General features: G+C 36.3%; 1 protein-coding gene across 1 annotated transcript in view; it reads right to left on the reverse strand.

The window, feature by feature from the left end:
- Positions 1-27,622, reverse strand: part of DNAH7 (dynein axonemal heavy chain 7) — a 252,588-nt gene that overhangs the window by 64,080 nt on the left and 160,886 nt on the right. Inside the window, exons 47-48 of the mRNA XM_087854980.1 lie at positions 21,987-22,150; positions 8,644-8,798 (exon numbers count right to left, since the gene is read on the reverse strand). Of these exons, the coding sequence (XP_087711106.1) occupies positions 8,644-8,798; positions 21,987-22,150 (319 nt within the window). The remainder of the gene's footprint in view (positions 1-8,643; positions 8,799-21,986; positions 22,151-27,622) is intronic.

The raw sequence follows: 27,622 nt of genomic DNA on the forward strand, positions 1-27,622 counted from the left end.
TTGTCTTTGGAGTATAAGGAAATGATGTCATAAAAACTATCAGATGCCTGCAGGATGGGCTGAACTGGTGGGTCTCTCCAGTCCTTTTGCATCATCCTTCCATACTTCTTGGCTATAGTCCTACTCAGGGCTCCCCACCTGGTCTGCCATTTTCCGTCTGAGACACCAGATAATAAGCATCTCAAGTTGTAGTTATTTAAATGGTTATTATATTTTTAATTATGAAAGTAACTCATGATTGTAGAACATGTGGAAATGTTAAACGGAAATGTTAAATGGAAAGAATAAAAGTGTTAAATAAGGAGGCTGTTAGACTGAGTTGGCTGTAATGCTTTGGTGACCTAAGTAAGGAAACCAAAATCTACGCTTATAAAGGTCTCAAGGTTACAAAGTCAAATCAACATCGAAATCCTAAGGATAACCCAATACAAATAGCCAATGAGGTTTTAAGCTATTGCCAATCAAATAATTTCCTTTCTTTGCTCCCTACTTGCCCTCTTTCCCCAGCTCTGGTCAGTGGAGCACCCTAACCACTTACAGTTTGGCAATGCCCAATTCCAACTAATTTTTGCTCAAATAAACTCTTACAATGTTTAGTATGGCTCAGCTTATCTTTTAAGCGTTTTACATAATTGACTCATACTCATATATAGGTTGATAGAAAAATGACACAAAACTATGTTTAATAATTATTTGTTGAATAAATTTTCTTCTTCAGTATTTTTATTAATCTTTTTCTATGCACAATTGAGACTAAACAATATATCTAATTGTGCATCCTAATTATTTTGCTCGACATCATACCATAAATATTCCAGTTAAAACTAATAAACATGCTTTTAATTACTGCATAATAGTCTCATATTAATTTTATCTCATTTTTAAGTCAATTCTCTGTTATTAGATATTTGGATTGTTTTCCATTCATAATATAAATAGCACTGTGTAAAAATATTTGTGCTTAAGAATATTTTCCTGTGACAGCATTCTAGAAGGGAAATCCCTGGATGAAAGATCAGTGACATTGTTGAGGCTCATGATACATTTGCCAAATTGGTCCTACATTTTGGTGTTTGGGGTGTTAATGCAGCCAACCTTGACTAACGGTGTTTCACACAAGTCCTTTGACGGCCTGGATGTGCAGTTTTGATGGGAAAGGGGGAGCTTAGGGCATCGGGATGACAAGTATTTGAACTTCTATTGCCGTTAAAGTACAGACATACTCTGCTCCTTCCCAGAGATTATGCCTGGCTTAATGAATTCCTAAAATTGTCTTGTCAGTTTCCTTCACTGCTAAGATCTTAATTAACCAAAGCAGGCACGTCAGATGATTTTAAAATTCATTTTCATTTTCTCCTTGAATAAAATGATTATTTTTCATAGTTAAATAATATGCGTGCATTATAATGGATTAAATACATTAATCTATTATTTAGATTGCTTCCATTTTTCTATTGTTAATAATGCTACAGTGAACATCTTTTTGAATAAACCCTTGTGTTCACCTCTGATTACTTAATCAAGCTGGAGTCTTAGAAGTGTAATTAATTTAAAGGCTTTTTATATTGCCAAATTACTTTTCTGAATGGCTGTAGAAATTTCAGAGTTGCAGTGAGCACTTTTTTTTTCTTTTTAAACCTGTTTTTATATAATATTGTACTTATAAATGCCAAGCACCATGTTGACATTTTATTTTCTCATCCTCAAATGCTTTAAAAAGAGCATGGACTATTGTTATCCCAGTTTTACATATGGGGGAACTGGGGCAAGGCAACAGGGCTAAAATTTTCAGTTAAATCAGCTAGTAAACAACAAAGGGTGGCTCCTTCTACAGCTCCCTTAACCGCCATGCGAGATGGCCGGCAGTAAATACTGTATTCAGGACTTTTACAACTTGCAAGGTAAAAAATAGTTAAAATTTATGTTCAAGGCTTAATGTTTTAGATGCTCTTTGTCTAATTACATGTTTTCCCTCTGTACATTGTCTATTAGTATACTGGCCCATTCTCCTATTGTGTATGTTATTTACACTTCGGTACAGTTCCGAGATAAAAAAAAGCCCACAGTGATAATGACATGAAAAAGAAGGACTTCATATCCCATGTAAAGGGAGCCTGAGGTAATCAGTCCAGGGTTGGGAAGACAGTGTGTCTGAACTGTCAGAGATCCAAGTTGCAGCCATCTTGCTCCTTCACTCTTCTTATTACATGGCTTTGATCTTTTTGGCCAAAATGGCCTTTCAAGTGGCATCCATATTCCAACCACCAGAAAGAAAGAAAAAATAGAAAAGGAGAAAACATCCTTTAAGAAGATTTCCTGAGAATCACAAATGACACTTCCACTGATACCTTGATGGCCAGACCATAGGCACATGATCATATACAATCACAATGGAAGTTAGGAAATTTGTTTCTTAACTATGAATGCAATGCTGTCCATAGAAACACAGGGGGCACCAATAGGTATCAGGGAACAAATATCATTCATTGTCATAAAGTGCTAGTTTCTAAAGCTTTATTTGTATCTTTTAACATTATTGTAACAAATAGCTCCCCCCTTGCCCATTTCCTGCTTGTTTTCAAATTTGTTTACACTTCTTTTTACATTTTTTCCTACTTGTAGAAATTTTCAAACCTTGGTCAGGATCGCCTGGGTGGCTCTGTTGGTGGAGCACCAGATTGGCTCAGGTCATGATCTCAGGGTCGTGAGATCGAGCCCCGCATCAGGCTTTGTGCCCAACACCAAGTAGGCTTGGGATTTGGGATTCTTTCCCTTTTCCTCTGCCTCCCTGCCACTCCGTCCACTCATGCTATGTCTCTAAAATAAATAATAAAATCTTTAAAAAATTTTTTTCAAGCTTTGTTCAAAAGTAAAAAGAACGGTACACTGAACTTGATATACAAATCATTCAGCTTTGACCCTTGTAAATTTAGCCAATCTTCTTTCACTTCTTCCTCATCTCATCCTGGTTTATTTACAAACAAATCCTAGATATCATAAAACTTCAGCTTCAAATATTTGACTAAGTATCTCTGAAATGTAAAGACTCTTTTTAAAAAATTGCCACAGCTTGGGGCACTTGGGTGGTTCAGTTGGTTAAGCATCCAACTCTTGATTTCCACTCAGGTCATGATCTCGGGGTAGTGAGTTTGAGCCCCACACGGGGCTCCCTGCTCAGCAGGGAATCTGCTTTAGATTCTCTCTCCCTCTCCCTCTGCCCCTACCCTTCCCTGCCCTCTTTCTCTCAGTCTCTAAAATAAATTTTTAAAAAAATTGCCACAGTTTAAAAAATTATCAATGATTCAAAATTTAATCAAATATATGGCAGGGAATATGTTTCCACATTGTCTTAAAATATTTTAATTTAAAAAACTTTTTAATTTATTTCTTATAGTAGGCTCTCCACCGAACATGTGGAGCTCGAACTCACAACCCTGAGATTAAGAGTCACATGCTCTACCAACTGAGCCAGCCTGGTGCCCCATCTTAAAATATTTTTATTACAGTTTGATTACTTAAATATAAATAAATGCAATAAATTCCATAAAATATATTTGCTTGATGGTCTCTTAAGTTTAATGCTTCTTGGCTTAGCTTATAAATTTTTAGAGTCAAATCTATTAATCTTTTTCTTTATCAATTTTGTATTTTTTTAGAAAGTTCTTTCTCAAAGGCAAATCAGTTATTCTCCTATGCTCTTTTAACATTTATGTCTTCTATTTTTTTCTTTCATATTTAATTCTTTAATTCATCTAGAACATATTTTGGTGTGAGGTGAGACTCTGACTTAATACATTTTTCTACAAAACCACTGTCAACACCATTTGCTGAACGACCTATTATCTTTCCATTGGTTCATAACGTACTTTATAATGCATTGAAGGCTTTATATATTAGAGTTTATTCCAGAACTTACTCCAGTTAATTGCAAACTCACTCTTCTGAATTTTTATTGGCTCTTTTATTTCTTTCTTCTAGGTTAACTTTAGCATTATTTCTAAAACATGTATTTCTGAAAGAGCTGACATGTTTACAGCATTTAGTTTTCTTACCAGACCAAAAGAGAGGTCCTACTCAAATCTTCGTGCTTTTCTGTGAAGTTTTGTCTTTTTTTTTTTTTTTTTTTTACTATGCATTGCTAGTCACGCTAATTTTTGGTTTTTTGTTTTGTTTTGTTTCCTACTCACTGGTTGACTAGAATCAGTACAGACACAACTTTTTCTTGGTTGTTACTTTTAAATATTCTTTTTGGAATATATCTACTCCATTAAATTCCTTTATCCTAATAGATTTTTAGCTAATTTTCTTTGATATTCTAGATGAAATATATTATCTACAAATAAAATATTATTTCCTCTTTCCGAATGTTATTGCACTCTCATTTTTTCTTATTTTATTGCAATGAAAAGAACTTTCCTAATGATGTTAAGCAACAGTGATACTAGATATCGATTTTTCATTTTTATTTTTATATGATCAGATTTTTAAAATCTATTAATTTGCTAGAATAAGATATGAACTGGAAATTCTGTTTATGAAATTTTTAAACATTTTAATGTTGCTTAATAGCCTGAACTTTTATTAACAGCAATTTTTTGAATAAAATCTCATCTTTATTTTTCCCTAAAAATATATTCTACAATTTCAGCCCCTACACTATTTATTTCCTATTTTGAAATGGAATTACGAGTGCCTATACTAATATGTATGAATCTTTTTCAAAGCTAAAATACATATAAAACTTAAATATTATAAACTTGATTCTTTACCCCAAAAGTGAAAACTAACAGAATCAAGTCTTATGTCTGTTAAGTTTTCTATAGCATCCTGATTTCAAAGAACTCTGTTCTCAGAATTGAATATTTACTATATTTTAGCCTCAGTGAAAAATCAAAAGTATTCTAAACTTAAAAAACAGGAAAAAGAACAAAAATCTATAGGTACATGAATTACCACAGAATGTTATCCTTAATTTAACTATTTTAGTTTGACTCCTTTAACTTTTAATTAGATCAAAATATGTTTCAGGTTAAAATACAGGAGCAAAAATTAATGAGACAGGCTTCTTTTTTCATATTTCTATCATCAAAGTTAACAATATACTGGTTTATGTAAAAACCCTTCCTCATTTCCAAATGTCAGCTCGTCACAGTATTTGCAAACCTAGTGGGAAACCAAGATTGGAGACCAAACACATGCTGCTAATATCTTTTGACTAAGGCAGAGCATCTCACTAAAAACAGTTATCCTTACTAAGAGACATATGAAAGAAACCCAAGTATTCCTTTCATATATAATTTTCACTTAGGACAGCAACTGATATCAGGTTTTTTTAAAATTATGAATTATCTACATTATTCTATGTTAGACTTCAAATTAATAAAAAAAAAATCTTCTGTGTATTATGTTCAACAGTGTAGCATATTGCATCCAGAGGAGATTCAATCATTTTGAACCACCTACTGGGCACCGTCAAAGAGCTTGGAGGTGAGAAGCAGTTACGTACATAATAATATGGGCAACAGTAGAAATTTGTAAAAACTTCATTATTGGCATTTCATTGGAGAGGTTGAGATGTCACAGGAAGAGAGGTGTTTGAGCTGTATTTTAAAGGATGAACTTAAACGAATTCACCAAGTGGATGGAAGAGCACAGAAAGCCAAGAGATATGAAGCGATGCCAGGTCATACAGACTCCCTGTTCCCGTGTACCCCATACTCCCGTGTTCTAACCCTCATCACACTAATCTTGGTCTCCTTCTTTAAACCAAGAAGCTCCAAAACAGCAGAGACCAACTCTGTCTTGTTCTTGCTATGTTTTCAGTGGCATGTGGTAGTTGCAAAACAAATATTTGTTAGGTGAATGAATGAGCGAGCAAATGAGCAAATGAAGGAAAAGTTAAACCAGAAGCAGTTTTGCATGTTAGATGCAAGGGGGAAAAGAAAGCACAGTGCGAGGAGATAAAGGGAAGGCAGGCTCAGGTATGACAGATATTGTTCTTAAGGCAAAGATTTTTTTCATAGAGTTAATGAAAAGTTATTCAGAGATATTCTATACAAGTTGATGTCTTTTTAAAATTTTGTCTTATTTTTCCAGCTTTATTGAGGTATAAACAAATTGATCTATCAGCAATATTTATACAATTAATAACCTATGCACAACTTATTAACTGATGTAGCTAATATAGATGTATCTGTATTTTCTAGAACATTGGCTTTCAAACTTTCCTTTGCAAGCAGTAGGATACTTTTTTTTTCCAAAGAAGATATTATCTTAAAACTTAATATAAACAGAGGAAAGGGAGGCCTGCTCTGGCTGAAGCAGAGGCAGGTGGAGGAAGGAGAAGAAAACCCCTGTCTTCTCTACCCAGGCTGCCAACAAGGGATGACGCATCAAAAGCTGCTGTTCTGGAATAGGCCAATACCCAAAATAACTTTTAAATGGAAGTCTTCAACTGCTTATGTCTTAAAACTGTAACAGTAACCAATTCTTTTACTTGAAGTTCCGATGTAAAAACAGTTATAAAATCTGCCATCTGTTACTCTTTCTATAATAGATTTAAAATTTTCACTTTTCTCTGATGACTAATGTTAGAAGGTATTGTAAATAATTATTATCCATTTTTAAAATAGTTCATCCCCAAAAGTAGGTTAAAACAACTGCGAGTGGCCCAGTAGGCACTGGACAAAGGCAGAAGACTTGGGACTAGTTTCAGCACTTCCCTTAACTGGGGGTACAATCTTGGTTAAGCCATGTAACTAACATCCTCTAGCACCTCACTTACTTTGTTAATAAGATGAAGTGATTGGAATTACTACTGGATTTCATATTTTTATGGGCACAACTCCAAGTAAGAAATACATTTTAAATTTTGATTAAGCACATATTTACATATGCATATAAAACTTCAAAAATTTCATGAACTAATGTTTACCTTTACTCCATGCCATGCAGCCTAATATATTCTACTCTTCTCTACTGTGTTTCATTGAAAAATGCTGGTCATGACCCATTAAAAGTTGATTTTCTCTCCCACAGTTTGGAAACCACTAGACTCATTGTCTCTATGGCCCTTTCTTCTCTAAAATGATGGAACCTAACATCAAGATCCATGACTGAGATTGTAGGATCTCAGAATGTCAAGCATGTGGTAGATATTAAATGATTTGATTTTTTTACCTTATCAAGGAAATTTGACCAAGTGAAATCAAGTAATTTTAATTGAAGTATTTAAGGTACCAATTCTTTCAAGAAATCTTCCCTATTTCTCTGAATTCTCATAAACATCTATGTCTTTTTTATTATGCTAATATAATTAAAGATAATACTAGTATAATTAAAAGAATATGCATACACCGCCTAGTAAATCTCCAACTAAGGAACAACATACATCAAATTTCTCAGACACTACCGTAAGTACCCAAATCACAGTAACTCTTTTCTTCCTCACACTATATGGTCAAAGTACAGATGGGGAAACTGAGTCTCAGAAAGATCACTGAACTAAACAGTGACTAACAGAGACAACTACTCTAATTCCAGAGCTAGTGCACCTACCCATAACAGCATAGTGGTTCTAACAAGGGTTAGTGACATAAGTCCACTTTCTGTGTTTATTACAGTTAGTTATACTGTTATACTATGCATATTGTCTATACACACTATACATATTGTCTGATGCTATTAAACAAGCAAGATAATCATGTTTTCCCTTTTTCGTGACACCTCTATCACTATACTCTAACAACAGTTGGTTGAATGAAATACCATTTGCATGTGTGTCTGTGTGTCCATATACAGAAACACAGATTTTGTAGGTAGACTTGGTTTTTTCATTTCATACGTACCCTAACAAAACCTAAAATTTATAATATTTTAAAGATTAGCTCACTATTAATACGCAAAAATAAAATGTCCATAAGCCTACCTGATACATTTGTTGTAATTCTTCCAAACAGTATTAGCTCTAATAGCAACTGAAATTTGCTAAACTTGTTGTAGGGATAAATATGTTGTAGTTTCCTAACGTTAACATTTATTTATTTGGTCAAGTAAATAGTCCAAATTTGATAGATAATATAGATTTAAAATGTGACAGCCCTGATTTATTAAATCGTAAATATTTCATTTTGACAAATGTGACATGTGCATGGTGCTTTACTAAAAAATCCTTGTCATGTTTCTAATCTCTCCATTGTGGCAGATAATAGTCAGCCATGTGAAATGTGTATTCACTTTTCTGCCACTTTGGTAGGACAACCGAAGGAAGAATAAATACATAATTGGACTAATGTTGTGTTAAAATACTTCTGGCATGTCAAGTGGCCCTTTTAATTGCAGAAGTGGAGTTATAACAAGCACTGAAGAATGGCAAAGCACAGACAAAAATGAAAACAGTTACATTAGAGGATGCATCACAAATGAATCTTGGGACAAAGAAAACAACCTAACCTGCGAGAACAATAGTCTCTCAAGTTCCTGATTAATTATCAATAAGTAATGAAAGACATAACAAAGTCATTATTTATTGAAGACGAGTCTGACACAAATATCTTTTTAAAAAAGAAAAAACCTACATCCTTTCGGGTATTCGTGCCTTCTCCAAGCATTTCTGTAACGTACACTTACTATTCACTTACTTACCAGGGGTACCAAACTGGATGCAATTTTCCAGAGTCCTGACATAGTCAGGATCGTTTAATTTAATCAGATGAAGACTATTGGTTTTTTCCATGTTCTTGATCCATTTATTAGCCTGACCTTGAGGATCTATCATCAGAGGCCACCTTCTTGCATTCCTAGAAGGAGGGAAGAGAGACAATGCTGGCCAAGTCATGATTTGTCTCTAGGCTACTTAATCACGCACACATCACGTTCTTATAGCTTATGCTTTACAGTAATATTTTACTTTTTAACTTGTTTTGAGAAACTGTGATCTTATAGCAAAGACATTTATATTGAGCAGACTATTAAAATGACAACTCTAAAAAATCATCTGGCAAACACAAGTTTTTTTCACTCCTTTTGGAAAATTACAATTCTTTAAAGGTTAAATTACATTTTTGAAAAAAAAATTTGCTGCTCTTTCTAGTTAATTCAGTTAATTAACCATCAAGAATACTGCAAATTGGGAAAACTCCAGTTCTTCACTAGGTCCTGCCCTTCATTAATTACTCCTGTGACCAGTCACTGCCATTTCTTGGCTTCAATCTGCTAGCATTTGTACGAGAGGGAAAGAAAAGGATTGAAACATCATCTCTCTCTCTTTGAAATCTAGACCATTAAAGATAAAATGGTTAAAAAAAAAAAAAAGGTAAAAGGCCTTATCTTAATCCTCTAACCTTCTTGGATCCTAAAGTGTTAACACAACTGTTGATCCAGGATTCATTTCAAACAATTGCATATTTAATGTCCTGTTTGTAGTTCATTACATATCTGTGAGCTTCCTATGGACAGAAATAAATTCTCTGAAAGTCAGTTTTTGCACTCTGGGTGAGCTCATACTTCCTGCTATATTCTCACCTCCCTCTTTTATGATAAGAAAAAGAACAGTAAACTATGAGGCAGCCAGTTTATCTTCTAGGATATTATGGGGTCATACAGAGTTAACCAAGATCTGCCATTGCCAAATGGTATCTGACCACCTAGCTCTCTGCCTTTTGTGAAATCGAATCAGCGTTAAGATTATTGTTCTTTTTCTTGGAAGTTTCAGTAAACACCTGCCATAAGTTTGGCCACGTTCCTATAGATACTATCATACTCTTCAAAAGTGAGCACAGCAAATGCACACAGATTGTTAGAAGAGCAAAAGGAGAAAATAAAAGGTGACTGGGGCAAAAAAAACCCCAAAACAGTGTGGTGCTGAAACAGGGTAATTTATTTGATTTCATCTCATTATAATATGAATTTAGAGTTTTATTGGAGAATCTGTCCCGAATGGAAGTCACCATGCTTTTTAGCATTTAAGTTAGAACCTGGCATAAAATGCACAGCTTATATTATAAAAAAGATAGTCTAGTCCTCCAATATTCAGGTTATACAATGTAACAGTCAGCTTGAAATTGAATGACTCCCCCCTTCTTTCTGTTGCTTCCACAATTTTTAACCACGATATTCATGTTCACGCTGTTCCTTTGTCCAAAATGCACTTCTTCCTCATCCTTTCATGTTCAAGTCCTACTCATGTTTCAAGGTCAGCTCAAATGGTATGCAACACACAAAATACCACAGACTGTCTTAACAAAATTTATTTTCCCACAGTTCTAGAGGCTGGAAATCCAAGATCAAGGTGCTGGCAGATTTGTTTTCTCTAGAGGCCTTTTTTCTTGGCTTGCAGACAACACAGCTCTCTTGCTGTATCATCATGTAGGCCTTTCCTCTGTGCATGCATTCTTGGTATCTCTGATTATAAGGACACCAGTCCTATTGAATTAGGGCTCCACCCTTATGACCTCGCTTACCCTTAGTTACCTCCTTGAAGGTCCTGTCTCCAGATAGTCTCATTGAGGGTAATATAGTCGACATACGAATGGGGGGGGGTGGACAATTCAGTCCATACCATAATGTTAATTTTATTTAGTAAGAAAGGAGACCAAAAGAGTAGTGTAATATCTTAAATGTAATAAACTAATAAAAAGAGAACCATATCCATAAGAAACTAAAGGGAGTGTGAAGGAAAATCAGAAAGAAATAAAACTTATAAATATGTAAGTTTCATTCTGCCACATTTTAGAAGTATTTTTAAGTTGGGAGGATTATGTGTGTTAGCATTTATGCTTCCCTAAAGAAACTGAATGACTCACTCTTCCTTCTGTTGCTTCCACAATTTTTAACCACAATACCCATGTTGACGTTGTTTCTTTGTCCAAAATGCACTTCTCGTCCTTTTATGTTCAAGTCCCACTAATGTTTCAGGGTCAGCTCGAATGTTACGCAATACGGAAAGCCCATCTTGGTCTCTTTTCTCTCTGAACCTCTTTAGCAGTGCATCCATATTACATTTATGGTACTCTGATACAAAGATCACATTCTATTATGGTAATTTTACAATTTGTTAATGACATCACTCATCTAAATAGGATATTCTTTGAGGGAAAGGTCCACAGTGATTCTTCTTTATCCTTTTTCCCTAGATCAAATAAAGTGTGATAACTTCCTGGAAGGTAAACAACAAAAAGCATCTGGCAAACATCATACAAATTAAAGGATTCTAAAAATGCGCATTTTCTAAGCGGTCATCCCTGCATGGGGAATACCAGTCCAAAGAACACCATCTTGAATTTGGAGGAAGGACTCTGGTGCTGACCAACCCAGCCTAAGTCTGTCATAGCCTTTTTCTTTGACTGATTATAATGAAAAGTTGTGGATTAAATACAAAATTTTACTTAACAGATTCTAAAAAGTAAATAATAAAAAGTGAATGGGAAGAAAGTTAAAACTTGAGGAATGACCAATAAGGGGGTTGTGAGTTTCTTGCGTATTTGTCATCATTGTTGTTTTTTTCCTTTCTATCTTCTGGTTTTGGTCAAAGAATAGGCCTAATGGGGGAACTGGGCAGCAGGCACAGGTAGCAGAAACTCAAACTAGAAGACAGAAAATGATCATGTGTGAACTGGTGGGGGGGGGAAGGGGGGCAGGGGAATCTCTTTTTAATTCTGCCCCTATCTCCAGGTCCACCCCAGCCACAGAACTGTAATCCTGTGAAGAAGCAGGGATAGTACAGGCACTTACTACATGGAGAGAAGACCAATCTCTCTGGATAACAGAGCTGGGCAAAGAGATCTGTGCTCTGCTATGGTGTATAAGGCTGTCTTAGTCTGCTCAGGCTGTTACAACAAATGACCATCACCTGGGTAGCTTAAATAACAGACATTTTTCACAGTTCTGGAGGCTGGGAAACCCAGGAATCAAGGTTCCAGCAGATCCAGTGATTGGTGAGGGCCTCCTTCTGCTTTGCAGATGGCAGTCTTCTAGCCACCTCCTCACATGGCAAAAAGCAGAGTGGTCATCCCTCTGTGTCTCTTAAGGGCACTAACCCCATTCAAGACTCCACCCACAAGTCCCAATAACTTCCCAAAGCTGCATCTCCAAATGTCATCACAATGGTGACTGAGCCTCAACATATCAAGTCGGTGGACACAAAGATTTAGTCCAAAGCAGGGGGAACCCCAGTATTCTCCTTTTTTCCTCTTGCCACTTTGCCCGAAGTATGGACGTGTTGTGTGAAAGTGTGGGAAGCTGGAACTCTGAGGAAATGTCATTATTTTGGACAGAAAAATACAGAGAAAGGGGTCCTTGGGATATGGAAAGTAGGGAGAAATTCTGAGGGAGACAGACCCAAAGAAAGGACTCCCTAATTCAGACACGAGTACCAAGTTGTGCATATATAAAACAAATCCAAAGAAGCATACCAAAGGCTTTGAGCTATGATATAAACTCAAGTCCCAGACAAACCCCTGAGTAATGCACGCCGAGAAGTGTATCTAGACAGCACAGCAAAGGCTTGCAATTATGACCTGATATCAGAAACATCATCCATAGAAGGAAAGCAACTGAACCTAACCAAATTGTTTGACTACTAAAACAAAAATCAGTCTTATCCAGAAGATCTTAATAGGAACCAGAATTTCATTTTCCAAAAGTCCACGGTATAATCCAAAATTACTTGACATACAAAGAACCAGAATATGACTAATTCTCAAAGAAAAAGCGAGATGCTGGAATTACCAGAAAAAAACTTTATTTATTTTTTTAAAAGATTTTATTTATTTGACAGAGAGACAGCCAGCCAGAGAGGGAACACAAGCAGGGGGAGTGGGAGAGGAAGAAGGCAGTCTTCCAGCGGAGGAGCCTGATGTGGGGCTCGATCCCATAACGCTGGGATCATGCCCTGAGCCGAAGGCAGATGCTCAACGACTGAGCCACCCAGGCGCCCCCCCCAAAAAACTTTAAAGCAATTATTATAAGCATCCTCCATGAGGTAAAGGTGAACATTAAAAAAATAAATAAATAAATGGGTAGGGTGCTGGGTGGATCAGTTGGGTAAGCATCGGACTCTTGATTTCTGCTCAGGTCATGATCTCATGGGCAGTGAGACTGAGCCCCGCAGGGGTTCCGTGCTGAGCGGGGAGTCTGTTTGAGATTCTTTCTCCCTCTCTCTTTCTCTGCCTCTCCCCAGGGTTGAGCTCTCTTTCTAAATAAAGAAAATCTTTTAAAATAAATAATAAATGGAAAGAGAGGTGCACTCAGCAGAGAAACAGAAAAAATAAAAGAACCAAAAGGAAGTTTTAGGACTGAAAAATATCTGAAATAAGAATTCCAGTGTAAGGATTCAATAGCAGAAAGGAGATGACAGGAAATTCAGTGATCTAAAAGACAGATGCATACAAATAATACAATTTGAACACTGAGAGAGAAAAAAAACTGATAAAACAAACAGAGCCTCCAAGACCTGTGAGAAAATATTAAGAAGTTTAATATTCATGTGATGGGGGTCCCAGGAGAGGAGAAAGAGTTTAATACAGAAAACATAGTTAAAAAAATAATGACTGAAACTTTCTCAAATTCAGTGAAACACATAAATTTACAGTTTCACAAAGCTGAGCAATCCTCATAAAAGGAGAAACTAAGAAACAAAAACAAAAATAAAACATACGAAAATGCACACACACCCAGATAGGCTATGATCAAACTGCTAAAAACCAAAGATTTGAAAGAATATTTTTGAAAGCAGCAGAGAAAAGTAACATATTACATATAGATGACAATTATTCAAATGACTGCAGATTTCACCTCAAAAATCATAGAGCCAGAACACAGAACATTCTTAGTAGAATGAAAAGAACTGTCAACACAGAACTCTATATCCACTAAAAATATCCCTCAAGAATAAAGGCAAAATAAAGACATTCTCGGATCAAGGAAACCAAGAAAATTCTTTGCCAGCAGATTTACTCCAAACAAATCTAAAGTTCTTCACCCTGAAGGGAAATGATACCACAGTAAATTTTAGAAAGAAAAAAAGAGCAATGAAATGGTAAATGTAATAATTTTTCTCCTCTTGGTTTCTTTAAAATATGTATAAATATTGAGACAAAAAACATTAAGTTGGGGGGAACTTCAAAGTATACAGACATATTACATACGACTAACATAATCAGGGGCGGGTAAAGGAGACCTACATGATCGCAAGCCTTCTACATTTTATTGAAGTGGTAAAATATTATCTCTAAGTAGATAGAAAAATTTGTACTAAAAAATAATGCAAAGCATTATAGTGAAAATGGAATACTAAAAATTGTGGATTATTCAAATAATCCAATAGAATGAGAAACAGAGCAACAAAAATCAGAGGTAAAAACAGAAAAGAAAAATAATAAAATGGTAGATCTAAATTCAATGATATCAACCACATCAAGTATAAAGTTGTCTAAACATACTAATTAATGGAGAGAGATTATCAGTTAGGAAAAAATATAAGCTCTAACTGTATGCTGTCTACAAGACACGGATACTCAGTCAAGTAGAGTAATATACTTATATTAAACAAAATCATGGTAAAAGATACACCATGCAAGCAGCAATCAAAAGAAAGCTGAATCGTGTATAGACTTCAGAAGAAGAAAAATTATTAGGGATAAAGAGAGACATTACATAATAATAAAAGGGTAATTTATCATGAAGATATAATAATCCTATGTGCCTATGCATCTAACGACAGAGCTCCAAAACACATGAGGCCAAAACTAATAGAACTAAAGGAACAGTAAGTAGACCGCAAATCAGCAAGGATATGGATACTATCACACAATTCAATTTAATTGACATTTAAAGAACCCTCTACCCAATAATAGCAAAATATGTATTTTTTCAAGTACACATGGAGCATTCACAAAGACAGACCATATTTATACCATAAAACAAACTTCAACAAATTTAAAACAACAGGGATCATACAGTGTATAGTCTCTGAACATGATGGAATTGAGTTACAAATTAAAAAATAGCAGAAGATATCTTAAAATTTATCAAATATTTGGAAATTAATGTATTTTTAAAAGACCTGTAAAGAGGAAGTCTCATGAGAAATTAGAACATATTTTAAGGGAAATGAAAATACAACATACCAAAATTTGTGTTATGCAGCTAAAGCAGTGCTTAGTGGGAAATGTACAGCAGTAAATAAATAGATTAGAAAAGAAGAAAAATCTAAAATCAGTAACTTAATGCTTTCACCTCAGGAAACCACAGAAAGAAGAGTAGTTTAGGACAAAAACAAGCAAAAGAAAAGAACAAATATTAAAGCAGAAGTCAATAAAACGGAAAACCAAAAAGATGGAGAAAAACAATGAAATGAAAGCCTTATTCTTAGATGGGATCTGGAAAAATTATCAAACTCTAGCTAGACTGATCAAGAAAAACAAAGAAAACACTAATTACTGATATCAGGAATGAGAGGAAAGATTATCATTATAGACCCTGCAGAGATTAAAAGGATGGAAGGGAATAATACAAACAACTCTATGCCCATAAATTTGACAACTTTGTTGAAATGGACCAATTTCTTGAAAGATAGAAACTACCCAAACTCAATAATAGATACTTGAATTTTCTTTAAGTATTAAGATAACTGCAACTCTTTTAAAATTGAAATCATAGATAACATCTCCCAACAAAGAAAGTTCCAGGCACAAATAGTTTTTTTGGTTATATCTGCAAAACATTTAAGGAAGAGATAATTCTACACAATCTCTTCCAGAAACTTGGAGAGAACACTTTCCAATTTGGTTTATGAGGCCAGCATTACCTTGATAACGAAACTGTACAGACATTAAAATAAAAGAAACCACATATCAATATCCTTCAGGAACAGAAAAATCTTCAACAAAGTATCAGCAAATTGAATCAGAAATATATAAATAAGAGAATAGATGAAGACCAGGTAGAGTTTATCCTGGAAAAGCAAGGCTAGTCAAACATTGAAAAAAATCCATCAGTACAGTTCACCATATTAACAAACTAAACCTAAAAATATGTCTCAATAGACACAGAACAAGCACTTGACAAAATTTAACATGTATTAAAGATTAAAACCCTCAGCAAACTAGGAACAGAGGGAATTTCCCTTACCTGATAAAAAGGATGTACAAAAAATCCTACAGCTGATACAGTATGTCATAGTGAAAGGCTAATTCGTTTCCCCTAAGATTAGGAAAAGGCAACAATGTGCAATTTCATCTCCCCTACTCAACATTATATTAGCCAGTGTAAATTATATTTGTATAAAAAGTATTCTTACACTTGGCAATAAAAAAAGTCCTTGACAGTACAATAAGCTAAGAAAAAGAAATAAAAGGCATAATATTAGAAAATAAGAAATGAAACCACTTCTATTTGTAAAGTGGGTCTCTGTACAATATCCTAATGAATCTATATATAAGATCCTTGAACTAATAAATGAATTTATCAAGGTCACAAGGTACATGGTCAATATTCAAAAATCAATTGCTGGGGCACCTGGGTGGCACAGCGGTTAGGCGTCTGCCTTCGGCTCAGGGCTTGATCCTGGCATTGTGGGATCGAGCCCCACATCGGGCTCCTCTGCTGTGAGCCTGCTTCTTCCTCTCCCACTCCCCCTGCTTGTGTTCCCTCTCTCGCTGGCTGTCTCTATCTCTGTCGAATAAATAAATTAAAAAAATCTTTTAAAAAAATCAATTGCTTTTCTTATAGTAGCAACGAACAACTGAGCAAACTTTTTTAAAGTACCATTTACAATAGCACACAAAAATTAAAAAGTACTGGATATAAATCTAACAATGAAATACTGATGAAAGAAATCTAAGGAGATACAAAAAAACACCAGAGATATGATAAAAAGTTTCTGTACAATGAAAGAAACTATCAACAAAACTAAAAGGCAGCCTACGGAATGGAAGATAATGCAAATGACATATCAGATGAAGAGTTAAGATCCAAAATCTAAAAAGCACTTGCTAAACTCAACACCCAAAACCAAATAATCCAGTTCAGAAATGGGCAGAAGACATAAATAGACATTTTCCAAAGAAGACATCCAGATGGCTAACAGACACAGGAAAAGATGCTCAACATCACTCATCAAATCAAAACCACGATGAGATAGTACCTCACACTCGTCAGAACGGCTAAAAACACAGGAAACAACAGAAGCTGGCCAGAATGCCAAGAAAGGAGAACCCTCTTGCACTGTTGGTGGGAATGCAAACTGGTACAGCCGCTGTGGAAAACACTGTGGAATATGGAGGTTCCTCAAAAAGTTAAAAATAGAACCACCCTACGATCCAGCAATTGCACTATTAGGTATTTACCCAAAAGATACAAAAAAACAGATTCAAAGGGACACATGCACCCCAATGTTTATAGCAGCATTATCAACAATAGCCAAATTATGGAAAGAGCCCAAATGTCCATCAATTGATGAATGGGTAAAGAGGTGGTGTATATATATATATATACACAATGGAATAGTATTCAGCCATTAAAAAGAATGAAATCTTGCCATTTGCAACAATGTGAATAGGGCTAGAGTGTACTATGCTAAGTGAAGTAAGGCAGAGAATGACAATATCATATGTGGAATTTAAGAAACAAAACAGATCAACATATGGGAAGGGAGGAAAAAAAGAAAGGGAAACAAACCATAAGAGACTCTTAATGATAGAGAATGAACTGATGGTTGCTGGAAGGCAGGTGGGCAGGGGATGGGCTAAATAAGTGATGGGGATTAAGGAGGGCACTTGCTGTGATGAGCACTGGGTGCTATCTATAAGTAATGAATCACTAAACTCTATTCCTGAAGTTGTACTTCAGTATTGTACTATATGTTAACTAGAATTTGAACAAAGATTTGAAAAAAAAATGAAAAAATTTAAAAACAGGGATATATAGTGTTTATAGAAGACTTATTGTCAATTTTTCTCAAATTGCTGTATAGATTCAATGCAGTTCCAATCAAAATCCCAGCAAGGTTCTTTTGTAGATATTTAAAAACCGATTCCAAAATTCATAATGAGAGGTTAAAAAATAGACACAACAATATTGAAAAAGAAAGTAAGTTTGAAGACATATAATCTAAGTTCAAGACCTCATATAAAGCTATACTAATCAGGGCAATGTGGTTTTTGCATCAAGACAAATAGATCAATAGAACAGAACAGATAACCCAGAAATAAACCTACATATATGTGGACAACTGACTTTCAACAAAGATGTAAAAACAATTCAATGAAAAAAGGGTAATGTTTTCAAGCGTGCTGTCCTGGAACAATTATATATTTACATAGTAGTATCTATCTCTATATTTACACACACAGAGATGCCGTTCAATACCCAGTTACAATTATAGGAAACTTATTTTCCCCAAACAACACCCCCAACATATCTTTTTGATTCAAAAGCAGGACAATGTCGTGACTTGAGTATTTTTTTTCTTTTAAAGCAAATTTCGCTTTTATTTTTTTTTAAAGTTTATTTATTTAGTTATGAGAAAGAGAGAGCACGAGCTGGGGAAGGGGCAAAGGGTGAGGGAGAGGAAGAGGGAAAGAATCCCAAGCAGACTCCACACTGAGCACGGAGCCCAGTGCAGGGCTCAATCTTACCACCCATGAGATACGCATGACCTGAGCTGAAACCAAGAACTGGACATTTAACTGACTGAGCCACCCAGGAGCCCCTTAAAGCTAATTTTGCTTTTAAAGATCAGGGCTTCTATAGAATAACATATCAAATGAATGAAATCTCAAAGGAGACATTCTTCTGGGTTGGTAGAGAAGAATGCACTGGTTTTAATAGCAATGATTGTGGAGAGCTATATGCAACACACATTGGCTTAAACAGCTTCACTCTTTGGATGAATATAAATCCTGAATTTGAAATGAACAAGCCCTGTATTTACTATTTACTTCCTCTTCATTATTTTGCCTTATTTTTTGACAAGACATCTTTCTCCACACAATCTTCTTACTTCCTCCACCCAACATTTTTGAATCTAGGAATGCTTTAAAATCAGTGGTTCCCAAATGCAAACTGAATCTTTATAGACTCAGCATTCCAAATTTTAGTATGTTTGTTCTTTTGTGATTATCTAGAGAGGATTATTATTTGGTGCTCTTTGGAACTTTTGCTAAATACAGACTTCTAATAGCGATAATACATGTTCACAATAGTCTGCATGGAAGGACACAGAATTTAAATATATAATAGAGATGCATCTCAAAGAGTTTTGCTATATCCCTTTTTACACACATACATAAAAATAGATAAAAACAGTGAAAGGTGGGTGCTCCTCTCAGTTATTACTGCTACTGAAATAAATGTAATTTATCTGACTCCTACAGAAATGAAAACTAAAAGACATTTTTTAAAAAGCAGAGTTATATTAGATATATAGGTCTGATTTATTTACCGAGTGGTTAAACAATCTCAATACTATTTCCCTGTGAATTGTTTAGGTACAATCCAATTACATTTAATGTCATCACTAGCCCTTGAAATTCTGATTAGCCAAGGACCTTCAGGTGTCAATAACTCCAGAAGTTAATTATATTCCAACTTATCTAAATTTTATAGATTCTTCCCGTTTCCCTAAATAATCAACTCTTCAGTCAGCTGAGATAGTATGTAAAAAGCACTTAGCACAGGATTAGGTCTTTAGTAAGTGCTCAGTATTAGGTATTATCATTATCAAGCAAGTATCTCTGGGGAATGGAAGAACGCACTAGGCAAGTCAATAAGATACTTAGCCGATACTTCAAAATGATCACCTTAAACCTATTTACTGAAACCTCTCAGGATAAGGTTACCAAAAGACATGGACAAAATAAGCCAAGAATGAAAAATGTTAATACTTCTTTCTTAGTAAAGTTGTTGCCATGACTTTTTGCTAATATTTCAACATTTTTACGTGCAAGTAGCAAAAAAGTAAGGGTTCTGGCTCATTAACATGATTTTTTACCTCTTTCTCTCCTGAAATGTGAGTATGTTACCTTGAAAAATAATCGCTGAAAGGTTTGGAATCTTAAATGCAGAAATATTCATCAATGTTCTATTATTATTGATATATGACTGGACCCAAAAGAAAGAGTACATTTATTTGCTGAAAAAGAAGAAGGTATTTAGCCTCCAATGAGTATAATGGTTGCAGATATCCTGCCAGGTGGAACAAACGTATATAAACTGCAAATTGAAGCAATAAAGACGGAGCTACCATTATGCAGGACATGATCAATTATATTCACAAGGGCTTGGAAAAAGCAAAGTATTTTTTTTCTGAAAGGGAAAAAAATAACAATAGCAAAAACAGCAAAAATCTATTCTTCAGGCTGAAGTTAATTGGTACAGCTGTGAGAAGTAAAAGTAGGCTTCTAAACTTTCAGAAACTTCCCATATATGTCAATGTCTAATTGTATTCTCACATTAAACATCAACACAAACTCTCTGCATGCCACCTACTTGTTAAATAATTTAAAAAACTGGCTGTCATCCTATATTTGTTAAAAGGCATTTAAAAATCTGTTTTAATGGCCAATTAATGCATATATTTATTATATATCTAGATTCTATCATTTCTCTTCTGGATTAATTTAGATTATGAGAGGAGAGTACCAAGTACTTAATTTTCATTCCCCAAAGAAAAGTTTGTAGTCGTTTCTCCAAATTAATAAAAAAAAATTACAATTTAAGTTCAGTTCCTGAAAAAGTTCATCTAAGTATGACTTACTTGGTTAAAAATATAAGAACCATGTGACACAGCTTTTCTTTTTTGCCTTAATTACTAGAAAGCTTTGAACTTAATTCAGGGCCCAAACGTAAGGATCAGCTTGTCTGAAATACCTAGAAGTAACTACTGTAATTTCCTTTAGGTGGTCTCATCAGATTTTTACTTTATATTCAAATTGTACTCACCTCAAATCCTTTTAGAACAATTCAGTAAATAAATGCTTAAGAAGTACATGTGTATATATATGTACGTATATGTATACATATGTATATCAGGATCATTTGTTGTGCAGTAAAGAAACATGTTCATCAGAGTTTTAACTTGTGGAATAATTTTCATAAATACTACATACAAAAATTTAAGAATAACCAGTCTTCATACGTACTGGTTGATTCTATTTTAAAAATTCACATGCATCTGCCATTTGTACTTTAAGTACTATGACATCAACTACTTTTTCAGTAGTAAACTAGTAACTAATTAAAATAGTCGTGTAACAGAACTGAGCTACTGTGTTCTACTGAGGGTTTACCTGTGCTATTCCTAATCTGCTAAAACCTTCAGGAAGACTGGCCCAGGGATGGAAGGCCCATGGTAACGTGAACTAGGAAATAACACAAATCATGACTGGGGCAGGCTGAAGTCCTTGGTTTCTGGGAGATAAGACCTTCAGGAAAGGTGAGACTGGATGAGCCTGCTGTATTCTCTCAGCCCAATTTCCATGTGATTTATCTATTACCCAGGACATTCCAAGAATAGCATCCACTGTATTTTGAAAGTCCCAATCAGCCCAGGACCAGAAATATATCCAGATCTTTGAAGCTGGTCCCATGCACAGCAGGGACTGAGAATTTGGTACACTTGAACCCACCACCACCAATGCACCCTTCATTCACCTGCAATAACAAAAATCCTGTAATTTCATAAGAATGAATGTTTTGGACTTCGCTTACTCATGGTAGGGTTTTATTCCATTTGCCAAAAGCTGATTAAAAATTAAGCAAAAGTCATTAGGGTTTTTGATTGTTTACGACAGTCTCTAATATGCAATCTTTCTAACATTACTAGGAGAAGGAAGTGATTATTCTTATTTAATTTAGCTTATTAATGATTTAAGTAAAAAATTTTCAATACTATAAAAGTTTTCTAGCTGTAATTGTTAAAAAGAGGCACACATAAATAAATCTACTGATTAATAGAGATCACGTGTGAGAAAAGTATTTTTCCTTACATTATGATGATCCCGTTATCAATGGAAAATGAGTCGGAAGGTAACCCAGCAATATTCCAGGTTCGAATTGTCACTGCTTCTCCCAGGATACCCATAAGAGAATAATCATCAGAGCAGGGAATATCTTTGCTTTTGCACAGGTTTGTCCACTCCTTGATTTGGTTCTTTAAGACATATACAGAGATGAAAATGAGGCTGGAGATTACCAAATGAATACTTTGTAAACTCCTCGATTACACTTTATTCCTTGAGTCAACAAGCTATTGTTGAAATTGCACCCCAAAAACAATTTATTGGATTTTTTCAAATTATAATTTAGGAGGTCCATTATGAATTCAAATGAAAATGAACTATATCCTATGTTAATTTTAGATGGATTACTTAATAGTGAAGTCCAAGTCAGAATTTTGCATCCGAAAAAAACAACTGCCAATTTTTATTTTAAAGCTGCACTTGACCAAGTAGTTGGAGATTGTCATTATTCTATACATTTTCTTTAAATTATAAATATCCAGCAAGCCTTAATACAGTATTATGGAATAAAAGTAAATCTACTTTGAACTGGTAGGGAACAGGGAAAACATTTTTTTCTGGCTCTTGAATGCCTGGCAGGGAGGGACCAGAGGAGGACTATCAGGCACCAAGAAGGATCAGGACACGTATTGGAGTTTGGGACATCCCACCTGGAGCTCAGTGTGCTACGACGCTCAGGAATCAAAAAGGTACGTCAAGTCCAAGTTCACACTCAGAAAATCAGAAGTCAAGGTCCAATTTGAAGTTACATATCACAGAGTTCAGAAACAGTGAAAGACATGACCAGAGGAAATACAGGTCAGGAAGAGACCTGGGAAGGAGACCCAGACACACAAGGCGTCGGTACCTGCCGACAGGCAGAGGAGAACGCCGTGGGCGCGGAGCGGTGCTGGCTGCGAGGGCATGGTGGGCACCACCATCTGCCTTGGGCTCCTGCTGAGCAGCCTCCACCAGCATTCCCTTAGGTTTGCCCAGGAAAGGCCACGACAGGATAGGGACACTTGATGACTTTCAGGACCTTGATCCGTCAGTTACTCTGTAGAATGTCCCACAGCTGCATCTCTAGGATGGTCCCTCATGATTCAGTTCAGGTTATGTGCCTTTGGCAGGAATATCATAGAAATGATGTCGTGTTCTGCTCATTGCATCCCCTCAGTGGAACAGGATTTCCAACTGTTCATTTACTGATGACACTGATTTTTATCACTCGATTAAAGCGTTGTCTGCCGGGCTTCTGTCTCCTAATTGTATGATCTCAGGTATAATTAAAGCTTCTTTGGATGGTGGGACACAACACAAGACACTCAGATGAAAAGCAGAACTTCTTGTTAGTTGTATTGCCATCTGAGAGAAAGGTGCCCCACAGGAGGCTGCACCCAGATACAGGGGAACCGCACACGGTGAAACCGTAGCAGGCAGTTATATATGCAAGCAGAACGTGGGACAGTTGGCTAGGCTGCACAGGCTTCCTGGGGATGGGTAGTTTGAGGAACTCCACAGGTGCGGCAGAGAAGGGCTGCCCCGGGGCATAGGTATCTGAGGGCCTCTGGAAGTTGAGTGCCTATTATAACCTGGAGTATTAGAGCCTGAGAAGGGAATGGTTGGGGTGAGGGCTGAGCAAACTACCCCAAAAAGGAATTCAGAGTTTTTAATCAGGATTCAAAACTGAATGGAGGCAGCGCTCGTGAAATACTGTATTACACCTTCTCCGTTGCCCTTGCCCCCTTTCCCGCTGTAACGAACAGGCATTTTGTGGGAAAACACTTGTAACTGTAAGGATCTAGCTTTGTCAGGAACTCATTTTTAAAATGTATTAATTTGTGTCATTATACATTTATCTTTTTCTATTTTTTAGTCTCTTTCTTAAAAATATAACGGACATATAACATGATAGTAGTCACAACATGATGATTCACTCTTTGTATATATTGTGAACCCATCATAGTAAGTCTAGTTAACATCCGTCACCAAAGTTACAAAAATGTTTTTCTTATGAAACCTTTTAAGATCTTAGTAACTTTCGAATATACAATACAGTATTATTAACTATAGTCACCATGCTGTACATTACATCCCAGGACTTTATAACTTTATAACTAGAAATCTGTACCTTTTGAACCCCTTCACCCATTTTGCTCACATCTTTTATTTAAGATGTGATATCTTTTATTTGAGTTGTAATATGTTACTATCATTATTTATTGCTGATTTGGCCAGAAGTAACTTTAAGTTCAATTATATGTCCTTTTAACATGTCCCTACCATTTTTGGGGCACTTCCTTACTCTTGCTTTAAAAAGATATTATTCTATAATCAAGCCCAGGTTAACCCAAAGATAACCTTCCTGCTTTAAGTTCAGCTGATTAGCAACCTTAATAACAAAGGCCCTTTGCCAGGTAATGCAACATGTTCGCTGGCGTAACACCTCAGGGCAAACACTAGGGGCAAAATCTCACCTTTTATGAATACTTAAAAACCATCCTCTGGCTGTCTGTTGGCTTTGGTTGTTGATACCAGGAGCAAGGGGTGTGGCTGTGTAGGGAGGAGGGGATTAAAGCATTTCTGGCTTGAATTCTGCTTTCTAGTGCACAGTTCCTACTGGCATGTTTTGATCTCTCTGTTGTTAGGCTATAGGGTGTTCTGCAGACTTTTGGGGAAAATCTGAAGGTTTTGTCAAATATACCTTGATGCTGGTATTGGCATGATAAGTCAATGATACGGAGAAGAAGTAAAGAAAACAGAAGCAATAGTGACTGTGTAATGTTGTTTATAGTTGACATATGATATATGTTATCATATTTGTGGATTAAAATTTTAAGTGGCCCAGTTGTACATCTAAAAGGGTACAGCAGCAGTAACTGAAATAGATGTGAGGTGCTCTGAACAAGTGTCTCTAAATACAAGCCAAGAGCCTTGGCTAGTAGTCAGCTGGTATAACAGATGGCAGAAATGAAAAAGTGACCATTAGGAGAGTCACCTTGGTGAAAATATCCACCACCAACAACACAGTTCTGACTTTGACTGTTGGCAGGGAAAATGAGAAAGTTCAAATAATTCAACTCCAGGGCTTACATGTCCTTCGGCACTGTAGGATTCTGTTTCACAGGTTGGCATGGGCACTGCAGTTGAAGTACCCTGGGCCCAGCTATCCTAGACGAATTGGAGTTTTCTATGTTTTATTTATGTAGAGTGCCAGAAGTTCTACAAAGGGGTTGATGAATAATTAACAGCTACTCAGATTCAAGCTTGGAGGGAGGGGATCCAGCTATTTATTGAGTATCCAGAGACTTTGATGCTAGAAAAGAACTAAGATTGTTGGAAGCCTTTTTTGTCTTAGTTGGCTTACCCAGAAGCGGACTCAGATGAAGATTTATTAAGGAAGGGATGCTAGGGGGAGCAGTGCAAGGACCGCGAAGAAGCCAATAAAAGGTGAGGGATCGGCCAAAGTTTGGCAGCAGGTGGCTTTGGTTTGATCCCACACGGTGGCTAAGTTAGTCCTTAGCGCTCTTCCAACCAGAGGGAAGGGAGGCCGACTCTCACGCTCCCACCTCTGTCAGCTCTAGAGGGAGCCCTAGAGGGAGATAAATCCACAGGCAATTCTAGCTCTCCAAATGCTAGCCAAAGTGGATTCTAAGAACCCAAGGGAAGTTGGCCAACAAAGAGCCACATGTGCTGGTTGTTGGACATGAAAGTTCAGGAAGCCAGGAGGGCACCTGGGCAGACACTGAAGTTGCCGTTATAACCTTATGTTTACAATTGAATGGGAAACTTTTGATGGGATGTAACCTGTCAGCTGCCCTGACCCGAGAGAGAGAGAGAGAGAGAGAGAGAGAGAGAGAGAGAAGGGGTGTGTGTGTGTCAGAGTGGGACATAGAGAACAAATTCACAGGAAGGAACAACAACATTAGAGACTCAAGAAAAGTAAAAGCCTAGGTTGCTATAGTGAAGCAAGGAAGGGGTGAAATTGCCTTCAAGACTGCACAGAGGTGAACTGGATGGGATGACATGGCTATTTGAATCGGGGACAAGCACAGAGGATGTGAGTTCATAGGAGCTCGGAGTTTTGGCTGTATCTGCTTCTAGCTTGAGCGTCACTGTGCTTCTGTCAGTAAACTCCAAGGTCTCAGTTCTGGATGTCGGTGCTGTCTTGAAGGATTTGTGTGGCGGGCTGATGAGCAGCCCTCATTCTGGTGGAAGTGGGTGTCTGTGGAGTCAGCAAGATCCAGGGCCTCGGAACAAGCGTGTCAGAGAAGGCAGGGTGGGGAGGCAAGGGACTTTCAGCTTGGCCCTGGAATGCTAAACAGGAGCCAGTGCAGGTGCCCAAGGATGTGTTGGGAACCAGCAGGGAAGGGTAAGGATGGCTGTCGCTACCCCTTCCATTGTTCCAAGTTGATGTAGGAGAGTAGAATGAATGCTAAATTAGAATTCAAGGGACTACAAGTCTCATTCCTGCGGTGTCATTAACCAGCTATGAGGCTCTAAGCTATTCCCTTCATCTTTGTAAGCCTCAGTCTCTGCAACCGTAGAGCAAACGAATCTATAACCATATAGTCTCATGTTAAACATTAACTATGAGCTACAAGATGCTCATGCCATAGCAACAAACAGTTATTCAAAGACATAAATGAACAGTGAGGACGAGTATGAAGGTCATCCACCAGGACAAGGGCGACCAGATCCCAAGGAGACAGAAAGACCATGTATATGAAGATTTTAAATCAGTTTGGTTAAAAATAAACAAACAAACCAAAACCGTGGCCTCCAAGAATCAACCCTACTTAAGAGAAAGCCCCTAAATTAAGCAAGGCTCATCTGAGAACAGGTACAAGCAAATGTTTTGTCAAAAAAAAATAAAAAATAAAAAAAATAAGAAGAAGAAGAAGAAAGAAAAAGAAGAGTGAGTTATCATTTATTCTTTCTCTACTTGCTTGACACCAGAAGGTACTGCCAAATGTTTTACAATTTCTCTCTTCTCCTTATTCTCATTACCCTCCTTTTTCTTTTAGTATTTTTAATTTTTCTAAGTCTCTCCTCCTGCTCTGACAGGGCCATGTTCTGGGTTGGATTCCAGTTCCATTTTTCAAAACAGAGCTGAACAATATGCTGGGTCTCATTCAGGAAGGGGCTGGAGGAAGGGGGAAGGAAAAAGCAGGAAGAAGAAGTAGAAATGGGAACTGGGTCACAAAGAATGAGGCAGAATCCATCAAAGCGGTGGTAATTCGAAGCAGGACACTTGGCATTTGTTTCCTGAGGAAAGAAGCCACTTATGGATTCAGTTCCAGGCCAACCTGCCTTTTCCTCCCCTAAAAGTTTTAGTGTATGATGTGATTTTTTAAATGATTCGTTATTGAGACTCAAAGAGAGTAACTGATTACACATATATATAAACACCAAAAAAAAAAGTAAAAAAAAAAATCCTGATAATCTTTATACTTGTTTAGGAACTGAAATTCTGGCATCAGGGTCTACCATTTCATGTTACCTTTTAAAGCCAGTGTTTTTGTTTCTAAAACAATTGGATTTTAGGAGAATATTTGATATAGCATCTTATAGCTCTCAAGCCAATTTACAGAATAACTAAAATACACAACTTGAAATCACTT

The sequence above is a fragment of the Ursus americanus genome, chromosome 1 (assembly GCF_024610735.1).
Source record: "Ursus americanus isolate L20-20 chromosome 1, mUrsAme1.1.p, whole genome shotgun sequence".
NCBI classification, from domain to species: domain Eukaryota; kingdom Metazoa; phylum Chordata; class Mammalia; order Carnivora; family Ursidae; genus Ursus; species Ursus americanus.